This window comes from Thalassophryne amazonica, chromosome 14, assembly GCF_902500255.1.
Source record: "Thalassophryne amazonica chromosome 14, fThaAma1.1, whole genome shotgun sequence".
NCBI classification, from domain to species: domain Eukaryota; kingdom Metazoa; phylum Chordata; class Actinopteri; order Batrachoidiformes; family Batrachoididae; genus Thalassophryne; species Thalassophryne amazonica.
The window spans coordinates 65,793,148-65,818,516 of NC_047116.1; the positions used below are offsets into that span (position 1 = coordinate 65,793,148).

The following is a 25,369-nucleotide window of genomic DNA, read 5'->3' on the forward strand; positions in this document are numbered from 1 at the left end:
ATGTCTTCTCCTTTGTGAATTTTTTTTTTCTCTACTTTATTTTAAAAAAATTTCAAAGAACATTTTACAGACGGTAACTAAACACTATACAAATAATGAATGTTCGAGTTCAATGGTACAAATATTTCATGAGGTGAAAGCTGTAACATACAGTAGTGTTCAGAATAATAGGAGTGCTATGTGACTAAAAAGATTAGTCCAGGTTTTGAGTATATTTCTTATTGCTACATGGGAAACAAGGTACCAGTAGATTCAGTAGATTCTCACAAATCCAACAAGACCAAGCATTTATGATAAGGAACACTCTTAAGGCTATGAAATTGGGCTATTAGTAAAAACAAGTAGAAAAGGGGGTGTTCACAATAATAGTAGTGTGGCATTCAGTCAGTGAGTTTGTCAATTTGTGGAACAAACAGGTGTGAATCAGGTGTTCCCTATTTAAGGATGAAGCCAGCACCTGTTGAACATGCTTTTCTCTTTGAAAGCCTGAGGAAAATGGAACGTTCAAGACATTGTTCAGAAGAACAGCGTAGTTTGATTAAAAAGTTGATTGGAGAGGGGAAAACTTATACGCAGGTGCAAAAAATTATAGGCTGTTCATCTACAATGATCTCCAATGCTTTAAAATGGACAAAAAAACCAGAGACGCGTGGAAGAAAATGTAAAACAACCATCAACATGGATAGAAGAGTTTCTGTGTAGGCTCTCAGTTGTCCAGGTGGTTTCCATAGTAGAGAAGCTTGAATCTTCGACTGGACTGGGTTGCTTGACGTGAGGACGTTTCACTTCAAATCACAGAAGCTTCCTCAGCTAAAATTCTTGCTCTGGTAATCTGACTTCTGTCTTGACTCTTGTAGAGAAGAATAAACCAGAAGCCAACAAAAGCTGGAGTTTTTAACCTAACCAGACCCCTCCTACCGAGAGGCCGACAGCTATAGGCTAGTGACTGAACAATAGCTCTAATTAGCACCTATTGTGCTCTAGTTAGCACTCTCCTAATGATGGGATGGAAGCCTCCCTTGATGGCTCCCTTGACGACTCTCCTGATGACGTGAATGACTCATTACCATGAACAAAAGACTGAAACTGCTTTGACCTGAGTACCCCATTGTAAACAGGGGACAAAGTGTGTCTGAGACCCGCCCCCCGGTTAAGGCTGGGTTTCAACTGTTTTACAAAGAATGCTTCCTTGACACCTCTCTCAAACCATTTCTTCTCTCTGGCTAAGATTTTAACTTCCTTGTCCTCAAACGTGTGGTTAGTGTCTTTCAGGTGGAGATGAACTGCAGACTGAGGTCCACTGGCGACCTCTCTGCGGTGCTGGTATAGCCTCTTGTTTAAAGGTTGCTTAGTCTCATCTATGTTAGTGTTCATATATCAGATGTCAGGATGTTCATATATCAGATGTCAGGAAAACTGTAATGAACACAGCTTTTCTTTCTTGCGACGCATGGACGCAATCACGTGTGTGCGCACATGTGCGTGCGTGATGACGTATACGTGCATCCATGAGGGTGTGCATGTGCGTGCAGAGTGCAATGGATCCAAATTTGCACTCTAAATGGAACCAAGCTGCACTATAAATGCAAGGCAACACAAATGAGATGAATTAATTCATGTCATGTGACATGAGACATGTGACAAAGCACCAATCAATTGACAAGGACCCACTCACCCGTTATATAAAATATAGTAACAAGTGTAAAACAATACTGAGAACAGCAGTGGTCAAGAGCATAGGAGCACAGTACTGGAGGCAATGAGATAATATTGTTCTTATAAACCAGGGGTGGGCAATTATTTTTTGCAAAGAGCCAAATGAGAAACAAACTATTGTGGAGGGTAACCTCCAGTCTGCACAATAATTTCAGTCCTATATAAAAAGCAGTAAATAGCATTGTTTTGACAAACTGATGTTCTGATTAGGCAATGGAAAAAAAAAGACCTTACACAAATGTAATAGTTACTGGTCCCTCCCACCATCAGCAGGGAGCCCTGGTGCTTGTTTCCTTCAACAAATGGACAAGCTTATAACCGGTAAACTGCCACTTCTCATGTTGTGCCGACATCTTGCGATGACGCTGGAGCGTCCTCTCCAGTGGAGCTACAAAGCCTGAGTAGGCTAATATGGAAGATCCGCTGTTGCCCATGCAGCAGGTCTCCCCCTCCACGCTGTCACTGTGGTCTAAAGGAAGGCAGAACCCAATGCAGTTTGGCAGCGACAGCGTCGCAGGAGTTGATGAGAAATGCTGAAGTTCAGCAACAGACCACCTTAGGGACTCCGACTGCAGATTGGTCCTTGAGGTTTACTCCTGAAAGCCTTGTCCAAGATGGGATATGGCTGCAAGGCAGTAGAGGTTTGAGATCAAAGTTTCCTTCTCCTAGATGAACTGCCTTCCTATGCTGACGAGTTCCATCTACCCGAAGAAACTGGTTTTGATGCGCCCGAGACCCACTTTCGCCCCTTCTCCTGTTAGTAGAACCAGTTCTGCCAAGCTTAGAAGCTAAGCCACACGAGCAAGACAGGAGTTGGACTTGGTTGTCAGAGGCTATTTGAAACACACGCCATATGGGTACACTTTTTAGGTAGTGGGGCTTATCTCCACTACCACCCCCAGCTGTATCAACCTTGGAATAACAATTTTCAATAACACTATTTTTCAATAACACTAGCAACACTGTTCAACAAGAGCAATCAGTGATTTCTGATGTCCACCAATCCGGATTGGGATCACCTCCAAAATTCAGTGGAGTCTTTGATGCATTAATATCTATCAGTGGTGGAAATGTGGTGAGAATTCGCAAAGTAGTTTGGATGTAATCCTTCAAAGCCTACGTAAAGTGAAATCCTGAGCCAGAATCTGGATCTGGATCACCTCCAAATTTCAGTGGAGTCTTCCATGCCCCAATATCTGTCTGTGGTGCAAATTTGGTGAGAATCCATGAAGTAGTTTTGACGTAGTCATTAAAAGCCTATAAAGTGAAACTTGATCCAGAATCCGGATCCAGATCACCTCCAAAATTTAATGGAGTCTTCCATGGTGTAATATGTATCTGTGGTGCAAATTTGGTGAGAATCTGTGAAGTAGTTTTGACATAATTCTTCAAAGCCTATATAAAGTAACATTTTGATTAGGCATGGGCCAGTATGAGATATGGACGGTATGATAACCATGGGCAAAAATACAGCGGTTTCACGGTATTATGTATAGCTTTAAAATGTGCCTTAATGACATTATGGCTATTTGCATATGAAGCGCGTGTGATTCAAGCGCACTAATTGATGCGATGTCTACCACTACGAGCACTATACCACTGACAACTTTAAAGAAAATACCAAAATAATAGTCTCTCTTTTTGACATGTAGCATCTGCCCCATGGGAAACATGAATTACTTGCTTAGGGAGAAACGTGGCTGGAATAAGGTTCGGAACTCCGGATGCTCAATACTTGGCCCAGCTTCACTAACAACGTGCTTGGGTTAGATGTATTTGTCCTTCTTGACATGTTTGTGGGAGAAATTTGGTCGACTCCAAGCACGACTTGAGTCCACAGCTTGTACTTCTCAGCGGTTTCAAAGATGGGCTGAAGTTTACTCCTTCCATGTAATCCTTTGCGGGTATTTTGAATCACTCCGAGTCTGACACAGGCCATAGCTACGGTGCTTTGTTGCCACTGTTTTTGGTTTGAAGGGCTATTTCGCGAAAAATAAAACAAAAAAGCCGACTTGGTCCTTTTAGATGGAGGGAAAAGTTCAGTGCAGGCTTCGCCTTCTTCAGCCATGATGCAGAGCTAGCTAATGTTAGCTGCCTGTGTGCGCCAGGGGGAAGGGCGGCAGTGGCCACGTCTCCTCTGCCTGTCAAGAATTCTCATAACCCGCTCATACCGTAGGGACGGTATAATGGAAAATTTTTGTGGTTTTGATGGCGTGGCTTTTTCATACCATGGTATACCGTGAAACCGGTTATCAGCCCATGTCTAGCCTTGATCCACAGTCTGGATCTGGATCCAGATCATCTCCAAATTCAGTGGAGCCTTCCATGCGCTAATATTTATCTGTGGTGCAAATTTGGTGAGTATCTGGGAAGTAGTTTAGACATAATCCTTCAAAGCCTATATCAAGGGAAATCTTGATCCAGAATCCTTATCCGAATCACTGCCAAAAATTAATGGGTTCTTCCATGGCCTATCATCCATCTGTGTTGAAAATTTAGTCAAAATCCGCAATCCTGCTAACAGGTAGACAGACAGACAAATAAATAAACGGCAATGATTTTATTACGTCCTTGGCGGACGTAACTAACATGATGAGCCACAATAACTCTGAACTCCCATGGTGCATTGTAGCACAATGACCATTGTTAACTGTTAGCTAATAACGCTAATTTCTCCAAAAATATTAGTTATATTAGTTAGTAATATTATTATAACATAGACTAGCGTGTTGGCCATGGGGATCCACGGGCTCTAGTTTGGGTAGTGTTTATAAAATAGGTAGCTGATATTTTTCAATGGTGGTAATAAATTAAGCAATGAGTTGGAATGGCATGTGAGTCCAGAATGTTTTTATAACCTTAGACCTCAACAGTTTTTAGAAGAGGAACTCAACTAGTGGCGTCTGATGAAAAAAAAAAAAATCTTGGTGGGGCTGCTGTGCCAATAGATTTCCATTACATTGCATTCCATTACAGGCATTCAAATGAACAGTCAGAATATTACTACAATTCCACAATAATCATTTAATGCTGTTTTCAAAATCAGCAGTTTCACAGATAAAGTTAATCATTTACAGCTATATTAGGCCTCATTTGTGCTTTGGACAGGAACAGTATCAAATACAATACAACACTCAAGTTCTTTCACCATTTGACACCAATTACACACACAGTACACCAAACTGTACTGCACTGCCATTATCTTCAGACAAACAGATCATCGGTTTCACAATGACACCAACCTCAATAGAAAATTTAGGCTCTTTCAGAAATATGGAAAAATTCCTCAATTGACAAAAGAACATTATGTTCACACCACCTTCCAAAAACGAGACAGAGAGGTGTGTGTGTGTGTGTGTGTGTGTGTGTGTGTGTGTGTGTGTGTGTGTGTGTGTGTGTGTGTGTGTGTGTGTGTGTGTGTGTGTGTGTGTGTGTGTGTGTGTGTGTGTGTGTGTGTGTGTGTGTGTGTGTGTGGTAGAAATAAAATAGTTGGACATAGGTTGACAGTAGTTTTAAAATAAACAGTTTGACTGTAAAATGGATGTCAGTGAAATACGTTAAAAAATGTTAAACTTTAAAGTGAACTTTAAACTTCACAAAATTACGGTAATAATTTGCATGAACATTACTGAGTGGAATGGAGGCAAAACAAAGTAGCTAGAATACCTTAAATTAAATGATTCATCTAACTAATGACATCAGAACCACAAAATGAAATTGATTAAAATGAATTAACAGTGGAGAGGACAAAGCAAATTAAATATACAAAACCACTTAATTAAATGCTTTGTTAAACTTGAGTTAGTCTGACTATAAGCGTCTTCTGTGTACTCAGTAGTGGCTGAGTTAGTATTTCTTAAAAAAAGCATGCAAATTGCTGTTTTAGGGTTTTTTTGGTGGGGGTGGGGGATGTTAAGCTGAGCAAATCATTCATTTTAGACTGTGAAATACTCCAAAGAATGTTTCTGTGTAGGCTGTCAGTTGTCCAGGTGTTTTCCATAGTAGAGAAGCTTGAATCTTCGACTGGACTGGGTTGCTAGACGCGAGGACGTTTTGCTTCAAATCGCAGAAGCTTCCTCAGCTAAAATTCTTGCTCTGGTAGTCTGACTTCTGCTCTTGTAGAGACTCTACAAGACTCTGTCCTAAGTAGTTGCATTTTTATGTCCCACCCTTCGACTGCTCTCCAACCCACCCAACTAACCTCATTATAAAATATGCGAATGATACCACAGTGGTTGAACTCATCTGCGACAGGGATCAGACAGCATACAGGGCCACATGCACACACACACTTTTATCTTTGTATATACAAAATTTGTGTGACATTAACAGATAACATTAAAGATTAACTTTACTTCACAAAATGATTCAACCCATTTTTGTCTTGCTGTCAGGCTCAGGGTGGTGGTGCGGTGCTGTCTGACCATCCTGGTTTTCCCATCAGTGGCCAGCATGAGCAGCCCAGAGTGGTTTCTGGTAAGATCACTTATGTATCTATGTGTGTTGGTTTGTAAACATTGCATTTTTCAGTTTTAACTCACTCTGCAGGACACATTTTACATCACAGACTCTTGCAACTTCACAGATAGCAGCCTTAGCAAGATACCTTTCAGAACACAAAAGGAAGCTTGAAGTCAAAGGTCAAGGTCACAACAAGGTCAAACACTAAATTCAACAGAACAACTTTCCTGGTCACAATTTTTGAAATTTTGCCTCCAAATTTGGCATGAACATAGTGATTGGCCTTAAGCCATTACCTGGGATAAGTGAGGTCAAATGTGATCTGAATTGGGTCAAATTTCAGATGACAGTAAAACATGTCATGTTGTTGTTGTCAGGCCAGTTGCTCCTGATAAAGTAATACAACAAATTAATATATAAATATATAGAGTATATAAAAAGTTTTAAGTTATGACAACATTTGATGGCATCATGAAAAAAAACTGCATTTTTTTTTTTTAAGGGTGTGACAAAGCATGTAAATCATCATCGCAGACTCTTGTAAGTTCACATATAGCAGTCGTATCAACATACTTTTCACCACACAAAAGGATCGAGCTCAAGGTCAAACACTAAAATCAACAAAACAACTTTCCTGGTTGCAATTTTTGAACTGTTGGTTCCAAATGTGGCATGAACATAAGCCATTACCTGGGATAAGCGATTGACCGTAACCTTCAGGATTTACCTTGAGGGGCAAAGATGACCTACATTAATGTTAAATTTCATATTTCAGTAAAACATGTTGTGTCAGACACCAAATTAAAGGGCTTGATCCAGAATATTTCAAATGTATTAAGCTATGATGTCATCATGAAAAAACCTAGATTTAGAAAATTTAGAGTTGTTTTTTTTTAAGAGCATGACCAGGCATGCAAATTATCATTGCAGACTCTGGTAAGTTGGCATATAGGAGCCCAAGAAAGATACCTTTTAGCACACAAAAGGGTTAAGGTCAGTCCAGAGTCAAGATCACAGGAAGGTCAAACACTAAAATCAACAAAACAACTTTGCTGGTCACAGTTTTTGAACTGTTGATTCCAAATGTGGCATGAACATAGTGATTGGTCTTGCCCATAAGTAGTGTAGCAGATAACTGAAACAATCATGCAAATGGTGATAAAATCATCAAATTCGAAAGAAATACTTTGTAGACACTCCTCTTTTGAAAAAAATGATTGGCCACTTGAATTTTCAATCGGTGGTCAGGTAGGGGTCAATTGAAGAATTACACAGAGGCCAAATTAAAAGATTCTGCAATCATATTGAAAAATATTCCACATTATTTGCCTGATCATAAAGATTCCAAAAAGGTATAGTTTGGACTATCTGTGACTGAATTCTGCGGGGTTACAGGATAAAAACAGCATGAATGGTGACAAAGGCCAGTTTCATTTTGTACAGGGGTCGCAAGTTAAAGTTACTCCAATTTTGGTAAAAGGTGATGCAAATTATTGGTTGAGCTAATAGGATTAATAAATGGAATACTTTTGACAGTGTGTCATGATGATGTGGACCAAATTTGACGACGATTGGATGAAATACCTAGGATGAGTTCGTTCAAATGTAAGTAGTGGAAATGGCCAAAAATGGCAAAAATTACCTCAAAATCGAAACTTAAAATCAAAATGGCTGACTTCCTGTCAACATTTCACGATGATGTTGAGACTTTTTTGTGCATCCTACCATGGTAGATATGTGTAACGAATTTCGTGAGACTACGATAAAACCCCCCAATGCGGAGGGCTTTTTAAAAATTTGGAGGGGGGTACTATTGAAGCATTTTGCCCCACCCATGGGCGACACCCCTATGAATTGCAAGAGGTTGTTGTGCTTGACCTGTGTATCAATTTTCATGATGATAGGACAAAATTAAAACTGTCAAATGAAAGAACGTAATTTCATGGTGAAGGGGGCGATATTTGGCAAGCCGCCACACGGCTGCCGTTACTCGTAACTTCACAGCAATCATTTCCTACGTTCACCTACTTGTTCTGTATGTTTTAGAAGTGGAAGGAAGTTGATGGGGTGAACTATGTGACATCCGTACCTGTTTAAGTATAATGATCCATGGCAAAAGCTTAAAATGGTGATGCCATAGGGGCCACACCCTTTGACATGGATAAAAGCTTTCGATAACTTTTGATCAATATCATCTCTGGATGCTCTGAAAGAAATTTGAAGTGCATTGGACAAAATCCCTAGGAGGAGTTCGTTCAAATACAACATGTGGAAATCACGCCAAAATGAGAAGAAAATTCAAAATGGCCGACTTACTGTTTTGTTTGGAGTAGACCCATGGTGCAAGAGACTTTTTTGTACGTCTATGCAAGTCACACAAGTGTACCAATTTTCATCTCCCGACTCCAAAAAACCCCCAATGGGGCGGGGTTTTTGAAAGTTTCGAGGGGGCGCTATTGAGGCATTTTGCCCCGCCCATGGGCGACACCCCTATGAATTGTAATAGGTTGACATGCTTGACCAGTGTATCAATTTTCATGATAATATGACAAAATTAAAGCCGTCAAAAGGAAGAACATATTTTCATGGCGAAAGGTCAATATTCGGCACGCTGCCACACAGGCACCATTTGTCGTAACTTAACGGCGTTCATCGCCTACGTTCAGCAACTTGTTCTGCATGTTTTAGAAGTGGAATGAAGTTGATGTGGTTAATTATGTGACATCAGGACCTGTTAAAGTAAAAATAGGACATTTCCACTTACCACCGGGGGGGCTATGGCGGAGGTGGGAAGTTAATATATGCAGACGTTCATGGTGGAGCCCTCATCATGCCCAGCAAGTTTGAAGGATCTACGATTAAGTATGTGGGCGTGACAGCCGTTCGAAGTGAAACGGCACCCTCCGAAAAGCTCACCAAAGTTTGACGAACCCTAGAAGCCACGCCTTTTGACCTAATTATATTCTTTTGATAACTTTTGATTACCATTGGGTCCTGATGATATTGACCAAATTTGAAGACGATTAGATGAAATCCCTAGGACGAGTTCGTTCAAATGTAAGTACTGGAAATGTCCTAAAATGGCAAAAATTACCTCAAAATTGAAGCTTAAAATCAAAATGGCTGACTTCCTGTCGACATTTCACCATGACGGTAAGACACTTTTTTCTGCGTCCTCGCATGGTAAATATGTGTGTCGAATTTTGTGAGGCTAGGATGGAAAAATCCCTATGCGGAGGGTTTTTTGAAAATTTCTGGAGGGTGCTATTTCATGATTTCACTGCAACCATGTGTGCATCCCCAAAAATGTCGAATTTTAGATGCGGCCGGACAACTTTGCAAAGTTTGGTGAGTTTTTGAGCATGGGAAAGGGCCGAAATTTGGATTTTAAAAGTGAGAATAATAATAATAATAATAAACTAGGACTGCAAGCAGTCATATACAGGCCCTCGTTCCACGCGACCGCCTCCCGAGGCCAGCGCAACCCCTTGTGACCAGATCTGTGCATGTGCATGCAGGGGCAACCACTCAACACACAGTTCAAATTTCAAGCAAATCACACAATGCATGAAGGATTATGACATGTTGATAGTTCATCCACTAGGGGGCGATCAGAGCACAAACAGAGGGGTCAGGTGTGTTCAGGGGCCAACTGTCATCATACATGTGAAGTTTCATGTCAGTCAGGCAAAGCATGAAGTAATCATGACTTGATGTAACGATGGCAAAGGGTCAAAATGGCGGCCACGCCTTTTGACCTAATTACATTCTTTTGAGAACTTTTGATCACCATGGGTTCATGATGATGTTGACCAAATTTGAGGACGATTGGATGAAATCCCTAGGACGAGTTCGATCAAATGTAAGTACTGGAAATGTCCAAAAATGGCAAAAATTAGCTCAAAATTGAAACATAAAATCAAAATGGCCGACTTCCGGTTGACATTTCACCATGACGGTAAGAGACTTTTTTGTGCGTCCCGGCAGGGTAAATATGTGTCCCCAATTTCGTGAGGCTGCGATGAAAAAACACCAATGCAGAGATGTTTTTAAAAATTTCTAGGGGGCGCTATTTCGCCATTTCGCTTCAGCCATGTGCGACACCCCCAAAATATCGAATTTCGGATCTGGCCGGATGACATTGCAAAGTTTGGTGAGTTTTTGAGCATGGGAACAGGCCGAAATTTCGATTTCAAGAGTGAGAAGAATAATAATAACTAGGACTGCAAGCAGTCATATACAGGCCCTCGTTCGCGCGACCACCTACCCAGGCCAGTGCGTCCCCTTGTGACCAGATGTGGGCATGTGCGTACAGGAGCAGCCACTCATGCCACAGTTCAAATTTCAGGCAAATCACACAATGCATGGAGTTTTGACATGTTGATGGTTCATCCACTAGGGGGTGCTCAGAGCACAAACAGAGGGGCCAGTTGTGTTCAGGGGCCAACTGTCATCACACATGTGAAGTTTCAAGTCAATCAGGCAAAGCATGAAGGAGTTATCATGACTTGATGTTCCATGACGAAGGGCCAAAATGGCGGCATCATAGCGGCCACACCTTTCGACATAGAGAAAAGCTTTCGATAACTTTTGATCAGTATCATCTCTGGATACTGTGAAAGAAATTTGAAGCGCATTGGACAAAATCCCTAGGAGGCGTTCATTCAAATACAATATGTGGAAATCACGCCAAAATGACAAGAAAATTCAAAATGGCTGACTTCCTGTTTGGAGTAGACCAATGGTGCAGGAGACTTTTTTATAGGCCTATGCAAGTCAGACATGTGTACCAATTTTCATCTCCCTACTCCAAAAAACCCCTATGGAGAGGGGTGTTTGAAAATTTCAAGGGGGCGCTATTGAGGTATTTTGCCCCGCCCATGGGCGACGCCCCTATGAATTGTAAGAGGTTGTCGTGCTTGACCTGTGTATCAATTTTCATGATGATATGACAAAATTGAAGCCGTCAAAAGGAAGAACGTAATTTCATGGCGAATGGGCAATATTCGGCACGCCGCCACACGGACGCCGTTACTCGTAACTTCACGGCGTTTATCGCCTACGTTCACCAACTTATTCTGCATGTTTTAGAAGTGGAATGAAGTTGATTGGGTTAACTATGTGACTCAGGACCTGTTAAAGTAAAATTAGGACATTTCTTGTTACCACCGGGGGATGCTATGGCGCGGGTGGGAAGTCAATATATGCAGACTTTCAGGGCGGAGCCGTAATCATGTCCAGCACATTTGAAGGATCTACGATGAAGTATGTGGGCGTGACAGCCGTTCCAAATGAAACAGCATGCTCCGATAAATTTTGATCACCATGGAGTCATGATGATGTTGACCAAATTTTAAGACGATTGGATGAAATCCCTAGGACGAGTTTGTTCAAATGTAAGTAGTGGAAATGGCTAAAAAATGGTAAAAATTAGCTCATAATCGAAAATTCAAATGAAAATTCTAAATCAAAATGGCCGACTTCCTGTCGACATTTCACCATGACGGTAAGAGACTTTTTTGTGCGTCCCAGCATGGGAAATATGTGTACCGAATTTCGTGAGGCTACGACGAAAAAACCCATATGCACAGGGTTTTTTGAAAATTTCTAGTGAGCGCTATTTCGCTGCCACCTTGTGCACGACCCCCAAAATATGGAATTTCGGATCCGGCCGGATTACTTTGGAAAGTTTTGTGAGTTTTTGAGCATGGGAAAGGGCCGAAATTTTGATTTTAAAAGTGAGAATAATAATAATAAGAATAACTAGGACTGCAAGCAGTCATATACGGGCCCTGGTTCTGCGCAACCACCTACTAGGGGGCGCTCAGAGCACAAACAGAGGAGCTTGGTGTGTTTTGGGGCTGACCCTCATTACACATGTGAAGTTTCAAGTCAATCAGTAATGCATGAAGGAGTTATGATAAGTTGATGGTTCATCCACTAGGGGGCGCTCAGAGCACAAACAGCGGGGCCAGGTGTGTTCATTGGCCAACTGTCATCACATTTGTGAAGTTTCAAGTCAATCAGGCAAACCATGAAGGAGTTATCATGACTTGATGTTCCATGGCGAAGGGCCAAAATGGCGGCCACACCCTTCGACATAGAGAAAAGCTTTCAATAACTTTTGATCAGTATCATCTCTGGATAGTGTGAAAGAAATTTGAAGCGCATTGGACAAAATCCCTAGGAGGAGGAGTTCAAATACAACGTGTGGAAATCACGCCAAAATGACAAGAAAATTCAAAATGGCTGACTTCCTGTTTGGTGTAGTCCAATGGTGCAAGAGACTTTTTTATACATCTGTGCAAGTCACATGTGTACCAATTTGCATCTCTCTACTCCAAAAAACCCATACGGGGAGATGTTTTTGAAAGTTTGAAGGGGGCGCTATTGAGGCATTTTGCCACTCCCATGGGCGACGCCCCTATGAATTGTAAGAGTTTGTCATGCCTGTGTATCAATTTTCATGCTTATATGACAAAATTAAAGCCGTCAAAAAGGAAGAGCGTAATTTCATGGCGAAGGGGCTATGTTCGGCACGCCGCCGCATGGACGCCATTACTCGTAACTTCAAGGCGATCATCGCCTACATTCACCAACTTGTTCTGCATGTTTTAGAAGTGGAATGAAGTTGATATGTTTAACTATGGGGTCAAAATGGTGGCGCCATCGTGGCCACACCCTTCGACATAGAGAAACGCTTTCGATAACTTTTGATTTAGTATCATCTCTGGATGCTGTGAAAGAAATATGAAGTGCATTCGACAAACTCCCTAGGAGGAGTTCGTTCAAATACAACGTGTGGAAATCACGCCAAAATGAGAAGAAAATTCAAAATGGCTGACTTCCTGTTTGGAGTAGACAAATGGTGCAAGAGACTTTTTTGTACATCTATGCAAGTCACACGTGTGTACCAATTTTCATCATCCTACCTCCCAAAAAAAAACCCCTATGGGGAGGGTTTTTTGAAAGTTTCAACTGGGCGCTATTGAGGCACTTTGCCCTGCCTATGGGCGACGCCCCTATGAATTGTAAGAGGTTGTCGTGCTTGACCTGTGTATCAATTTTCATGATGATATGACAAAATTGAAGCCGTCAAAAGGAAGAACGTAATTTCATGGCGAATGGGCAATATTCGGCACGCTGCCACATGGACTCGGTTACTCGTAACTTCACAACGTTTATCGCCTACGTTCACCAACTTATTCTGCATGTTTTAGAAATGGAATGAAGTTGATTGGGTTAACTATGTGACATCAGGACCTGTTAAAGTAAAATTAGGACATTTCCTGTTACCACCAGGGGACGCTATGGCAAAGGTGGGAAGTTAATATATGCAGACTTTCAGGGCAGAGCCCTCAGCAAGTTTAAAGCATGTATGGCGTGACAGCCGTTCAAAGTGAAACGGTGTGCTCCGTAACGCTCGCCAAAGTTTGATGAACCCCAGTAGCCACGCCTTTTGACCTAATTACATTCTTTTGATAACTTTTGATCACCATGGCGTCATGATAATGTTGACCAAATTTGAAGATGATTGGATGAAATCCCTAGGATGAGTTAGATCAAATGTAAGTAGTGGAAATGGCCAAAAATGGCAAAAATTAGCTCAAAATCGAAACTTAAAATCAAAATGGTCAACTTCCTGTTACGCTCGACTGCCTCCCCAGGCCAATGCGTCCCCTTGTGACCAGATGTGGGCATATGCGTACAGGGGCAACCACTCATCACACAGTTCAAATTTCAAGCAAATCAGACAATGCATGAAGGAGTTATGACATTTTGATAGTTCATCCTCTCGAGGGCACTCAGTGTACAAACAGAGGGGCAAGGTGTGTTAAGGGGCTGACCCTCATTACACATGTGAAGTTTCAAGTCAGTCAGGTAAAGCATGAAGGAGTTATGAACAGTTGATTGCTCATCCACTAGAGGGCCCTCATTAAGGAGTTATCATGACTTGATGTTCCGTGGCGAAGGGAAAAATTTTCGGCGCCATAGCGGCCGCACCCTTCAACATAGAGAAAAGCTTTCGATAACTTTTGATCAGTATCATCTCTGGATGCTGTGAAATAAATTTGAAGTGCATTGGACAGAATCACTAGGAGGAGTTTGTTCAAATACAACGTGTGGAAATCACGGCAAAATGACAAGAAAATTCAAAATGACTGACTTCCTGTTTGGAGTAAAACCGTGGTGCAAGAGACTTTTTTGTACGTCTATGCAAGTCACACGTGTACCAATTTTCATCTCCCTACTCCAAAAAAACCCCTATCGGGAGGGTGTTTTGAAAGTTTCAAGGGGGCGCTATTGCGCTATTGCGGCCACACCCTTCGACAAAGAGAAAAGCTTCCCTGATGATGTTGACCAAATTTGAAGACGATTGGATGAAATCGCTAGGACGAGTTCGTTCAAATGTAAGTAGTGGAAATGGCCAAAAACGGAAAAAATTACCTCAAAATCGAAACTTAAAATCAAAATGGCCTGTCGACATTTCACCATGACCGTAAGATCATGGAACAGGCTGAAATTTTGATTTCAAGATTGAGAAAAATAATAATAATAAATAAATAATAATAATAAACAGCGCAATTCCTCGTAGGACATTGTCCTACTCGGGCCCTAATAATAATAATTTATAATTATAATTTATAGTAATTGTTTTCCTACTTGGACCCTAATAACTGAAAAGGGCGCTCACCCACTTGTAGAATGATTTCCAAAATTAAATATGTAAACTCCACACTATCAGTAAGAATAAGAAACAACTTCATTAATCCCGAAGGAAATTATTTTGCCAGAGTGCCTAAACAGTAAACATTTTTTTTTATCATGACAGCCATGAGTGCAACATGTTTATGCAAAATGACTTGCACATGATGTTTGACAGTATTGCACATTGCTCAGAGTAACTGAAAACTCTGACCATTATGTATTCATCCTGCAGGGGGGGGCACGGGGGTTAGTTATACAGTCTGATTGCCACACATAGGAATGACCTCCTGTGGCATTCTGTGGTGCAACTTGGTGGCTTCAGTCCTTGGCTGAATGCGGGTGTCGGGTGTGGCATGTAGAGGGGTGGGAGGTGTTGTCCCGGATGGTGAGCAGTTTCCTCAGCATCCTCCTCTCTGACACCTCCACCACAGACTCCAGCTCCACCCCTAGGACAGAGCCAGCTCTCCTGATGAGCTTGTTGAGTTTCTTCATGTCAGTTGTCTTCAGTTCGTAGTGTGGTACACGACAGCTTAGAAGATGACACTGGAGACCACTTAGTGATAAAACATCCGCATCATATTTCTGCAGACAGATCTACAGAAGATCTGAGCCTTCCTGAGGAAGTACAGTCAGCTCTAACCTTTCTTATACACAGCATCTGTGTTTACAGACCATTTTGTTGTCAATGTGGACATCCAGGTACTTGTAGTAGTCAATCAATCAATCAACTTTTTTCTTATATAGCACCAAATCACAACACACAGTTGCCCCAAGGCGCTCCACAATATCCACCTCAGTTCCATTAATGGTAACTGGGTTTGGACGGGTCTTTTGTCTATTGAAGTCCACCAACAGCTCCTTTGTCTCAGATATGTTAAGCTGAAGGTGGTTGAATCCTCACCACTCCACAAATCTGTCCACCACACTCCTGTACTTGGCCTACTGGTCACTGCCGATACAGCCGTCAATGGCAGTGTCATCCAAAAGGTGGCAGGACTGTGACCAGAACTTGAAGTCTGTGGTGTAGAGTATGAACAGAAAGGGAGACAGGACCATCCCCTGTGGTGCCCCCGTGCTGCTCCTGATGGTGTCGGATGTAATGTCCCAATGCCTCACATATTGTGGGCGGCTCATGAGGTAGATGGTAATCCAGGCCACCAGTGGAGCCTCCACCTTTATGTCATGTAGCTTGTTGCTGAGCAAGTCAGGCCGGGTGGTGTTGAACCTACTAGAGAAGTTGAAGAACATGACTCTCTCAGTGCTGCCTGCCTCCTCCAGGTGAGAATACGCTCTGTGCAGCATGAAGATGATGGCATCCTCCACTCCCCTTTTGGACTAATATGCAAACTGATGAGGGCCACAGGTCTGTATTAAGTGTGTTGGGATTCTTCTTCTTGGGCACAAGGACCAGACATGAGATTTTCCACCATTCAGGAACAACCATCTGGCTCAGGCTCAAGTTGAAGAAGTCATCACGCATGGATCACGCGTGATCTCCAGCCAGAGAATAATGTCCAGGTCCACTCTATCAAAGACGTCGTCATGCATGTATCACGTGTTTGATGACTTATATGTTTTCTTACATGTTTTCCAATGTAAGAAATACATATGTTCAGGCAGCTGTAAAAACAGCATCATGGAGACATTCCACGTGCACTTTCATGGCGGCTTTAAAATAGTGTCCTGCGCCACAGACGGCACAGTCAGCACACGTTAGGATCTAAAATCTGACACTCTCAAAAATTAAGAATTTCGGAGTAAAGTATGTCATCTTCTCTCTGTAAATCTGATGTTAGTCCAAGCCATCACTTCCGAATGAAAGCTCAGAAGCTTTATGTTCTGTTTATCTGTTTGATGTTCCAAAGCAGTGCAGTCATGAAAGGTCATTGACCTCTTCCTAAAGATCATGTGCAGAATGACATTTTAGTGATTTATTTGTTAAATACCTAAGTATATAAATAAAATAAAGTTCTAGAAAAGTCCATTGCACAAGGATTCAAATTTAAACACACTGAAAACATGGTCAAGCCTGGATTACCTGCAGAACTAATTTCATAATCATTCAAGGTCAGAAAAGATCAGGTAAGGTATTTTTCATGGACATGATATTTAAAACAAAATATTATCTAAACTTGAGAAACATTTTGAAAAATGATTAGGAAATCAAAGTTCAATGGCGCAATCTGAAAGGTCATTGACCTCAAGGTCACCAGAGGTCAAGTACATACTGGAAAGTCGGTGATCTAGAAAGATGGACAATTATGTAAGCATTTTGTGGATTTTGAATGAGCTCAGATTGATAATTCATGCTCAAAGTGGGGTTTTTAGGCAGGTCAACAGGTGCAAAGTTCAGTGACCTCTCAAGGTCACCAGAGGACAGATACAGTTTGGCAAATGGCAGATTTGGAATCAGCACACCCTTATTGACAATGTAAGACCATTTGCCAAGTTTTTCTCATATTTGCCTTTATTTCTTTAAATAAAGCCCTTTCTTCATTTTGGCACCAGTCTATAATTATTAGTGACTGAGAAACCGAAGTGTTTTGAAACACTAAATCAGTATCAAGCAGTTGTGTTGAAATGGCTGTGTTTGAAGCATTTGATATAATAAATATGGTGACATCTGATGACCAATCTTTAACATAGCACTTGCGTAGAACAATAAAGAGCAAGATGTAATAAGAGGTTCTGTGTGCATCTTGAAATCTTTGACTATATTGTTGTTTAAAGACATTAATAATATACTTGTTGTAATGTGCTTATGTCATCATAAAATACTGTATGTAATAGAGATATAAATTGTGAAATGTCTGTGCAACTGGGGACTGTTACGACCATAGTTGCACAAAATGACGGGGATTTGGGGGCTTTAGAGGTTTTTGAGGCCCCTGTCACACATAGCAAGAATATGGAGGAGCCATTCCGACACGGCAAATTTTGCCAGCCGTGGTCCAAATGCATCTGGACTGTCTCATCTACATCTGCATGAAGGCATCCAAAGCCTATGTCGACAGCAGGTGGATGACACAGATTGCTGTCAGATGGCCATAAAAGGCGCTGCAGACTGCCGATCTCCATATGTCTGCAGGGCAGACCAGAGCGCTGTTTTACTCATGCACACATCCAAACGTGTGTGGGGCAAACCTGCGCTCCGCGCACACGTGTGGTGCTGTAATTATCACTCGGCTGTGTGTGTGTGTGTGTGTGTGTGTGTGTGTGTGTGTGTGTGTGTGTGTGTGTGTGTGTGTGTGTGTGTGTGTGTGTGTGTGTGTGTGTGTGTGCGCACGTGCGCGCAGGGCACACGTGGACAGCTTCGCTCCAAAGTTTGCTGGCATTGGGTCATACAGTCCCTCAGACGGCTTCTTTCCAGGGAATTTTTTTTCTTGTTTGCCCACATCAGCAGCAGAACACAACTCTGGACAACGTGATGTTGGATTATCACATGGAATTATTTTTTTCTTTTGAGTGAGAGGATTTGAACTGCAGGCTGCTGTCCTGGTTTCATGTCCATGTACACGCTGTGAAACATCCTGGACTGCTGTAGGAGGTAAGATGCATGTTTATTAATGGTGTAACAGCCTGGCACAAGCTCCATGCGATATCTCCTCCAGAGTTAGAAGGTGGACATTTAATACAATGTAAAATTCTTCCGGCTCCAAGCCTGACGCATGCAATGACGTGTTACTTTGCAGCACAGAGAGAGGCAGGTGCCTGTGTTACGATGGAGACAGTTCACATTATTTACGTCACCTATGGGAAGGAATGGATAAATATCTCTACTGTAAGGTCTATTGTGATAACAGCCTGTTCAGATTTGTGGCACCATGTGCACAGCAGTGCACAGAGCTTCAGCTCCGGTGCCGGAGCACATGGAGCTTCAGGGCGCAATGGCACAAACAAATTAAACAAATTTTAATTTGTTTGTGTCATTTCAAATACAAAAAGTAAACCAGGCTTCTCAATTAAAAATTCCAATGTTTGAAATACCATGTGTTCCAACACTTTGAGGGCACTGTGCATTCCTATACACAGACAGCTTTCAACTGTAAACCATCATTATGTGTCTATATTCAGAGCTTTCTGATTACCAACAACAACAAATAAAAAAACAAACAAACAAAAAATCAAGCTGCAGAATGTGGTCCTGGCAACTGAGTCCAAAAATGGTTGAGGACAAACTCAAAATACAGCAATGTGTATCCTTACATTTCAAGTGTCAAAACAGTTTTCTTTTGAAAAATGCAAATACTCAGTTTCAAATGGCTTGCCATACGAGTAACACTCTGAGGATGACTAACGTGCAAGCAGTTTTCAGTGCTTGAATTTTTTTGTTGTTGTTTTTGTACACCTGAACTTCTTTTTAAAAACATTTAGAAAAAAACAGCAACAGCTAGAACTATTCAAACACAGCTTGCCATTTTGTAAAAGCAAATACAGTTTCAAATCCTTTGCCATAAGAGTAACCTAGGTCACTCTGATTTTCAGTGCTTGAATTTTTTTGACAGTCTGTTTCCATCAAGCTCCAAGCTTAACTCAGCCACATGGGGTGTGCAGCCAGTACATTCTGAGTGCCGGTCCCAAGCCCGGATAAATGAGGAGGGATGTGTCAGGAAGGGCATCCGGCGTAAAACAAGCCAACCCAACTATGCAGACTCAGAATCGAATTCCCATACCGGATCGGTCGCGGCCCGGGTTAATAACGTCCGCCACCAGTGCTATTGCCCAACAGGGTGCCGGTGGAAATTGGGCTACTGCTGGGCGAAGACGACGAAGAAGAGGAGGAAAACGTTGCCACGAACAGCGGGAGAAGAAGAAAACTAGAAGGGTGGAAATGAGAGTGGGGACTTTGAATGTTGGTAGTATGACTGGTAAAGGGAGAGAGCTGGCTGATATGATGGAGAGGAGAAAGGTAGACATATTGTGTGTGCAAGAGACCAAGTGGAAGGGAAGTAAGAGCAGGAGCATCGGCGGTGGGTACAAGTTGTTGTACCATGGTGAGGACAGGAAGAGAAATGGTGTTGGGGTCATTTTAAAGGAAGAATATGTTAAAAGTGTGTTGGAGGTTAAGCGAGTGTCTGACAGGGTGATGAGTGTGAAGTTGGAAATTGAAGGGGTGATGATGAATATCATCAGTGCATATGCCCCACAGGTAGGTTGTGAGATGGAGAAAGAAGATTTCTGGAGTGTGTTAGATGAGGTGGTGGAGAGTGTGCCCAAGCATGAAAGAGTGGTGATAGGAGCAGACTTCAGTGGGCATGCTGGTGAAGGGAACAGAGGTGATGAGGAAGTAATGGGTAGATATGGTATCAAGGATAGGAATGGGGAAGGACAGATGGTAGTTGATTTTGCAAAAAGGATGGAAATGGCTGTGGTGAATACCTACTTTAAGAAAAGGGAGGAGCACAGGGTAACATATAAGAGTAGAGCAAGGTGCACACAGGTGGACTACATTCTTTATAGGAGATGCAAGCTAAAAGAAATCACAGACTGTAAGGTGGTAACGAGAGAGTGTCACTAGACAGCATAAGATGGTTGTTTGTAGGATGACTTTAGAGGTAAAGAAGAAGAAGAGAGTGAGAGCTCAAGAAATGATCAGATGGTGGAAGCTGAAGGAGGAAGACTGTTGTGTGAAATTTAGCGAGCAGGTGAGAGAAGCACTGGTTGGAGGGGAAGCAATTTTGGACAACTGGAAAAGTACTGCAGATGTGGTGAGGGAGACAGCTAGGGCAGTACTGGGTACATTGTGTGTTTGTGGACTTAGAAAAAGCTTATGATAGGGTGCCACGAGAAGAGTTGTGGCATTGTATGAGGAAGTCTGGAGTGGCAGAGAAGTATGTTAGGGTAGTGCAGGACATGTACAAGAATAGTGTGACAGCGGTGAGATGCGCAGTCGGAATGACAGACTCATTCAAGGTGGAGGTGGGATTACACCAAGGATCAGCTCTGAGTCCTTTCTTGTTTGCAGTGGTGATGGACAGGTTGACAGATGAGATCAGACAGGAGTCCCCATGGACTATGATGTTTGCAGATGACATTGTGATCTGTAGTGAGAGTAGAGAGCAAGTTGAGTCTAGTCTGGAGAAGTGGAGATATGCTTTGGAGAGAAGGGGAATGAAAGTCAGTAGAAGCAAGACTGAGTACATGTGTGTGAATGAGAGGGAGCCCAGTGGAATAGTGCAGTTACAAGGAGTAGAAGTGGTGAAAGTAGATGAGTTTAAATATTTGGGGTCAACTGTTCAAAGTAATGGAGAGTGTGGTAGAAAGGTGAAGAAGAGAGTGCAGGCAGGGTGGAGTGGGTGGAGAAAGGTGCCGGGAGTGATTTGTGACCGAAGAATATCAGCAAGAGTGAAGGGGAAAGTTTACAAAACAGTAGTGAGACCAGCTATGTTGTATGGTTTAGAGACAGTGGCACTAACAAAAAGACAGGAGGCAGAGCTGGAGGTGGCAGAGCTGAAGATGTTGAGATTCTCTTTGGGAGTGACAAGATTAGGAATGAACATATCAGAGGGACAGCTCAGATGGGATGGTTTGGAGACAAAGTCAGAGAGGCGAGATTGAGATGGTTTGGACATGTGCAGAGGAGGGACCCAGGGTATATAAGGAGAAGGATGCTGAGGATGGAGCCACCAGGCAGGAGGAGAAGAGGGAGACCAAAGAGGAGGTTCATGGATGTGCTGAGAGAGGACATGCAGGTGGTTGGTGTGACAGAGGAAGATACAGAGGACAGGGTGAGATGGAAACGATTGATCTGCTGTGGCGACCCCTAAAGGGAACAGCCGAAAGACAGAAGAAGAAGAAGTTTCCATCAAGCTCCATGACGATTTTCTGCAGAGCTTCAAAGGTGTATCTTCGCTTTGAAGGGTAGCTGAGGTTAAGAGCGTAGACAGGTGTAAACAACATCGCCACGGCAAGTGGTACATTTCCCAACTCATCCAAAACTTGCACACCCTCCAGAATGATGCTTACATCTTCCGGTCCATCATCTGGCTCAGCTCCTTCTTTGCGAATGACAAAGATTCCAAATGTTTTCTCCATGATTGCAGCTTCACTGCTTTCACCATCTGTGTTCTTCACAGAAAAAAAAAAAAAAAGGGGGGGGGGGGTGAGATAGATATGTTATACTAATCCCATTTTTAACTTGTACATAATCATTATTTCTGTAAAATAGCTATCATTTATTCCATTTATTCAAAAAAGTCTATAATTGCATTGTCGTTTTTAACAACATAACTGCTTTGTCTACAGAAGAATAAGGACAAGAGAATAAAACTCAATTACATACCATATATTCTTTCACAAGGTTCTCGGGCTCTTCGTTCAGGTACACACACAGAGCTTTGATGATGCACTCTCTTCTGACATCAAGGGCGGTGGTCTGAAGTATGTAGGCCAGACAATAAAAAGATAAGGAAAAACCATGTTAATAAACAGGTAGAGAACATCTCAAACATAATACAAGTTTTTAGTATAACCTTTTTTCATTTGTAACAATTTTTATGATATATGAACTCTCAATATCCACAGGTGCATCAGTTTTATATAAAACAACACATTTAATCATAGAAATGTGTCACATAAAAAAAAGCATGTGGTCCCAGGAAACGGCCACTACCATTGTAACGTCAGCAGATGTTACATTATAAAGTGCATTACACCCTCTCCATCCTTCTCCCTCTTACATTCCCCTTTAAATTTCAAGCATGAAGTTTAAAATGTTATGGCCCATTCACACATAACACGAAGTTGGGCAAATGAGGCAGAAGCCGGCCAAAGAAAAACTAATTGGCAAACCACGAAAGATTCCAGCCACGGTCGGGAGGAACAGACAGTCGGACAGTCATGTACGCTCCTGTAGCGACTATTTTGTGCATGTGCATCAACAATGTGACCACGTGAGAGGTGTGATACCACATCACACTCAAAACAGCAGCAGAAGCACTTAAATAAACAGATGTACATAAAATCAATGAAAATGTGTAAAGACAAAATAATGAGAGCACATAACATTGTACGGACTATTAATGATGTGTAATTGATGCCTGATGACTTGACTGTCTGTGTTGGAAATGACAAAACAAATGTATTCCATTTTGTCTGTTAAAATATTTAATTCCAGAGCAGACAATACAAGAATTATCTTCCTACTGTTCCTTCATGTTCATGAACCATGGCCATGGAAATAAACAAGGAATTAAAAATAAGTGGTCGGCTGCTCTCTACTTTCGTGCTGGCTGTGCGAATGGCCCCATATTTTCTAAGTGCCCCACACAAGTGGTGTTGGATGTTCGTGTATAGCAGCCAAGAGTGGGTCAAATGGGCCCTCACATGCCATTCGGCTGCTGGTGTGAAGGCTGCCTTGATCACGCCATTCGGCCAGGGTTCAACTTGGCTGATGATTTCGCGCAGCCCCTTGGTACGATTTGTCCAACCTACGTTCGACATGCCGTACGAATGTTGTGAGCATGAGCAGATGGCAGTGCGACCTCATCTTGCTCACTGTTCAAATGGGTTTCCGGCGCGAGGGACACACAAAAGTAGAGTGCATGTGTTGTGCTCAAATGGATGTGGTGAGTGCTGTATGAGACGCTCGAGGTGGCTCAGATTTTCCATGAGTGGCATTCGAACCCTCCTTTGTGGGCCATTCGGCCTCAATCGTGTTATGTGTGAAGGGGCCATTAAAGTTGTACAGGTTTGACAATTTCATTTTTTTCCCCATATCATACCTTGTTGATGGGAACTATGATGTGCTTAATCTTTCTTCGTTGAACGCCACCTGTCTTTCCATACATGCTCATCAGGTTTGAAGAGTGAGCATCCAGCTTGGAGAAGAACTTTGACAGCAAACTGATGGTTGTAATCCTCTTAAATTAAGCAGTTAGCTTAAACAAAAACAAAGGGTAGACAAAAACAACTTTATCATAGCATTGAAATGACTAACTAGTTGAGCAATTTAGGCAATGGAACATGTAATAAATATATCCCTAATTTTTCATTTTCATACAGTAATGGTGGGGGCAACCTAAAACTTGTGTATCCCTAATCAGGAATATCGATGCCACCGCCCAGGAGGGTGGGGTTCTCATTCATTTATCACATTGAATTGATGAAAACGTGTTTTCCTGTGGTACGTCAAGTGTAATGTGGTTAATGTTTTCCACAGATCATCAGATTGTGATTAAAATTCATTGAGAACATTATCCAAACTATTGTGGAGTACTGCAAGGTCTTTTCTTGCACCTACAGGAGTGGAGTGGGGAAAGGGGGCAGATTTATACCACACATTTGATGAAAAATTATTATTAGCAGGTAATCGAACAATATTTCCTGTTACATTTTGGAGGGCTAAAGTGAAGCAGGCCAAGTGGAAAATAACTATAAATTACAATGCACTAATATTATAAAACAAACAAAAAAACCTCAATGGTAACACTTAAAGTAGACCTGCACTGAAATAAATGTGGTCAGATCTCAGAAAGAGATAGCTGATATGTATTTCTAAGACCCTTATGAATGCAGTAAAGTAAATCTGCAAGCCCAAATTTGTAATTCAGCGGAGAAATCTTAATTTAAAAATGACAAATTTGCAGCTAAAATTTGGCCGTCCGCGAAAACTATTTGTACATCCGGGACATTGCACTGACATGCGGCAGAAGACGGAGCGCTAGCACCTTCAGTCCGATCCCGCATTGAAATTGATTTTATCTGTTAGTAATGTTACTGTTATACACATCCTGGTTTCAACATCCAAAAGTAAGCTGCACTGAATGCGAGATACAGCTCTGCATGCTCAGATCAGCGGTGACATCGACAGCGGGCGACGTTCTTCCCCAACGCCTTGCTCTCACTGCCTCCGATGCGCTTGCCGAGTCTGCGGGCTCGGTAAACGCCGCAGCGGGCCACTCACACCACCCCCGTGTCTGCTGTGCAGAGCTGCAGCCACCTCCGGCACCACCTCCCTGTCTACTGAATGGAGGTGCGGCCAACTTGGCAACAAGTCCAGAGACTGCTCGCTGGCTACCCGCAAGGACAGACTTCTTGCCGAAAAATCCACAGCGCCGCACGGTCTCGGTAATCACAGCCGCAGAGCTTTGTGGCCACTGAGAGAGGTTTGAATCTTTTTAATGACTTGGATCCGTACCCCGCAACGGTAACACCGGAGGCTAAAGACAGTAGATTTTCAATGTGACACCACTCAATCAAATGGGCGTATGAACAAGTCCCCAAAAATAATTTTCAAGCAAAAATAAAAGTAATGTATACTCACCAAACGTACCGCAAGACAATATGAAGTTTTAAAAAAAGTCGATCCTTCCGTATAAGACAATAAAAAGGTGCTTTTGTAAGAAATGCAAACTGACGTAAATCCACAAATTACAGTTGGCACGTGCAATGCATGCTGGGATAGGGTCTTCTCTCTGACATCTCGGCAACGTCCCGGATGTGATGACAGTTTTGCGGAGGGCTAAATTTTAGCTCTAAATTT

General features: G+C 42.2%; 1 protein-coding gene across 1 annotated transcript in view; it reads left to right on the forward strand.

Annotated features, from left to right (window-relative positions):
* si:ch211-67e16.4 overlaps window positions 1-25,369 on the forward strand; it is a 147,049-nt gene that overhangs the window by 104,545 nt on the left and 17,135 nt on the right. The window contains exon 8 of the mRNA XM_034186599.1: window positions 6,111-6,192. Within this exon, the coding sequence (XP_034042490.1) occupies window positions 6,111-6,192 (82 nt within the window). The remainder of the gene's footprint in view (window positions 1-6,110; window positions 6,193-25,369) is intronic.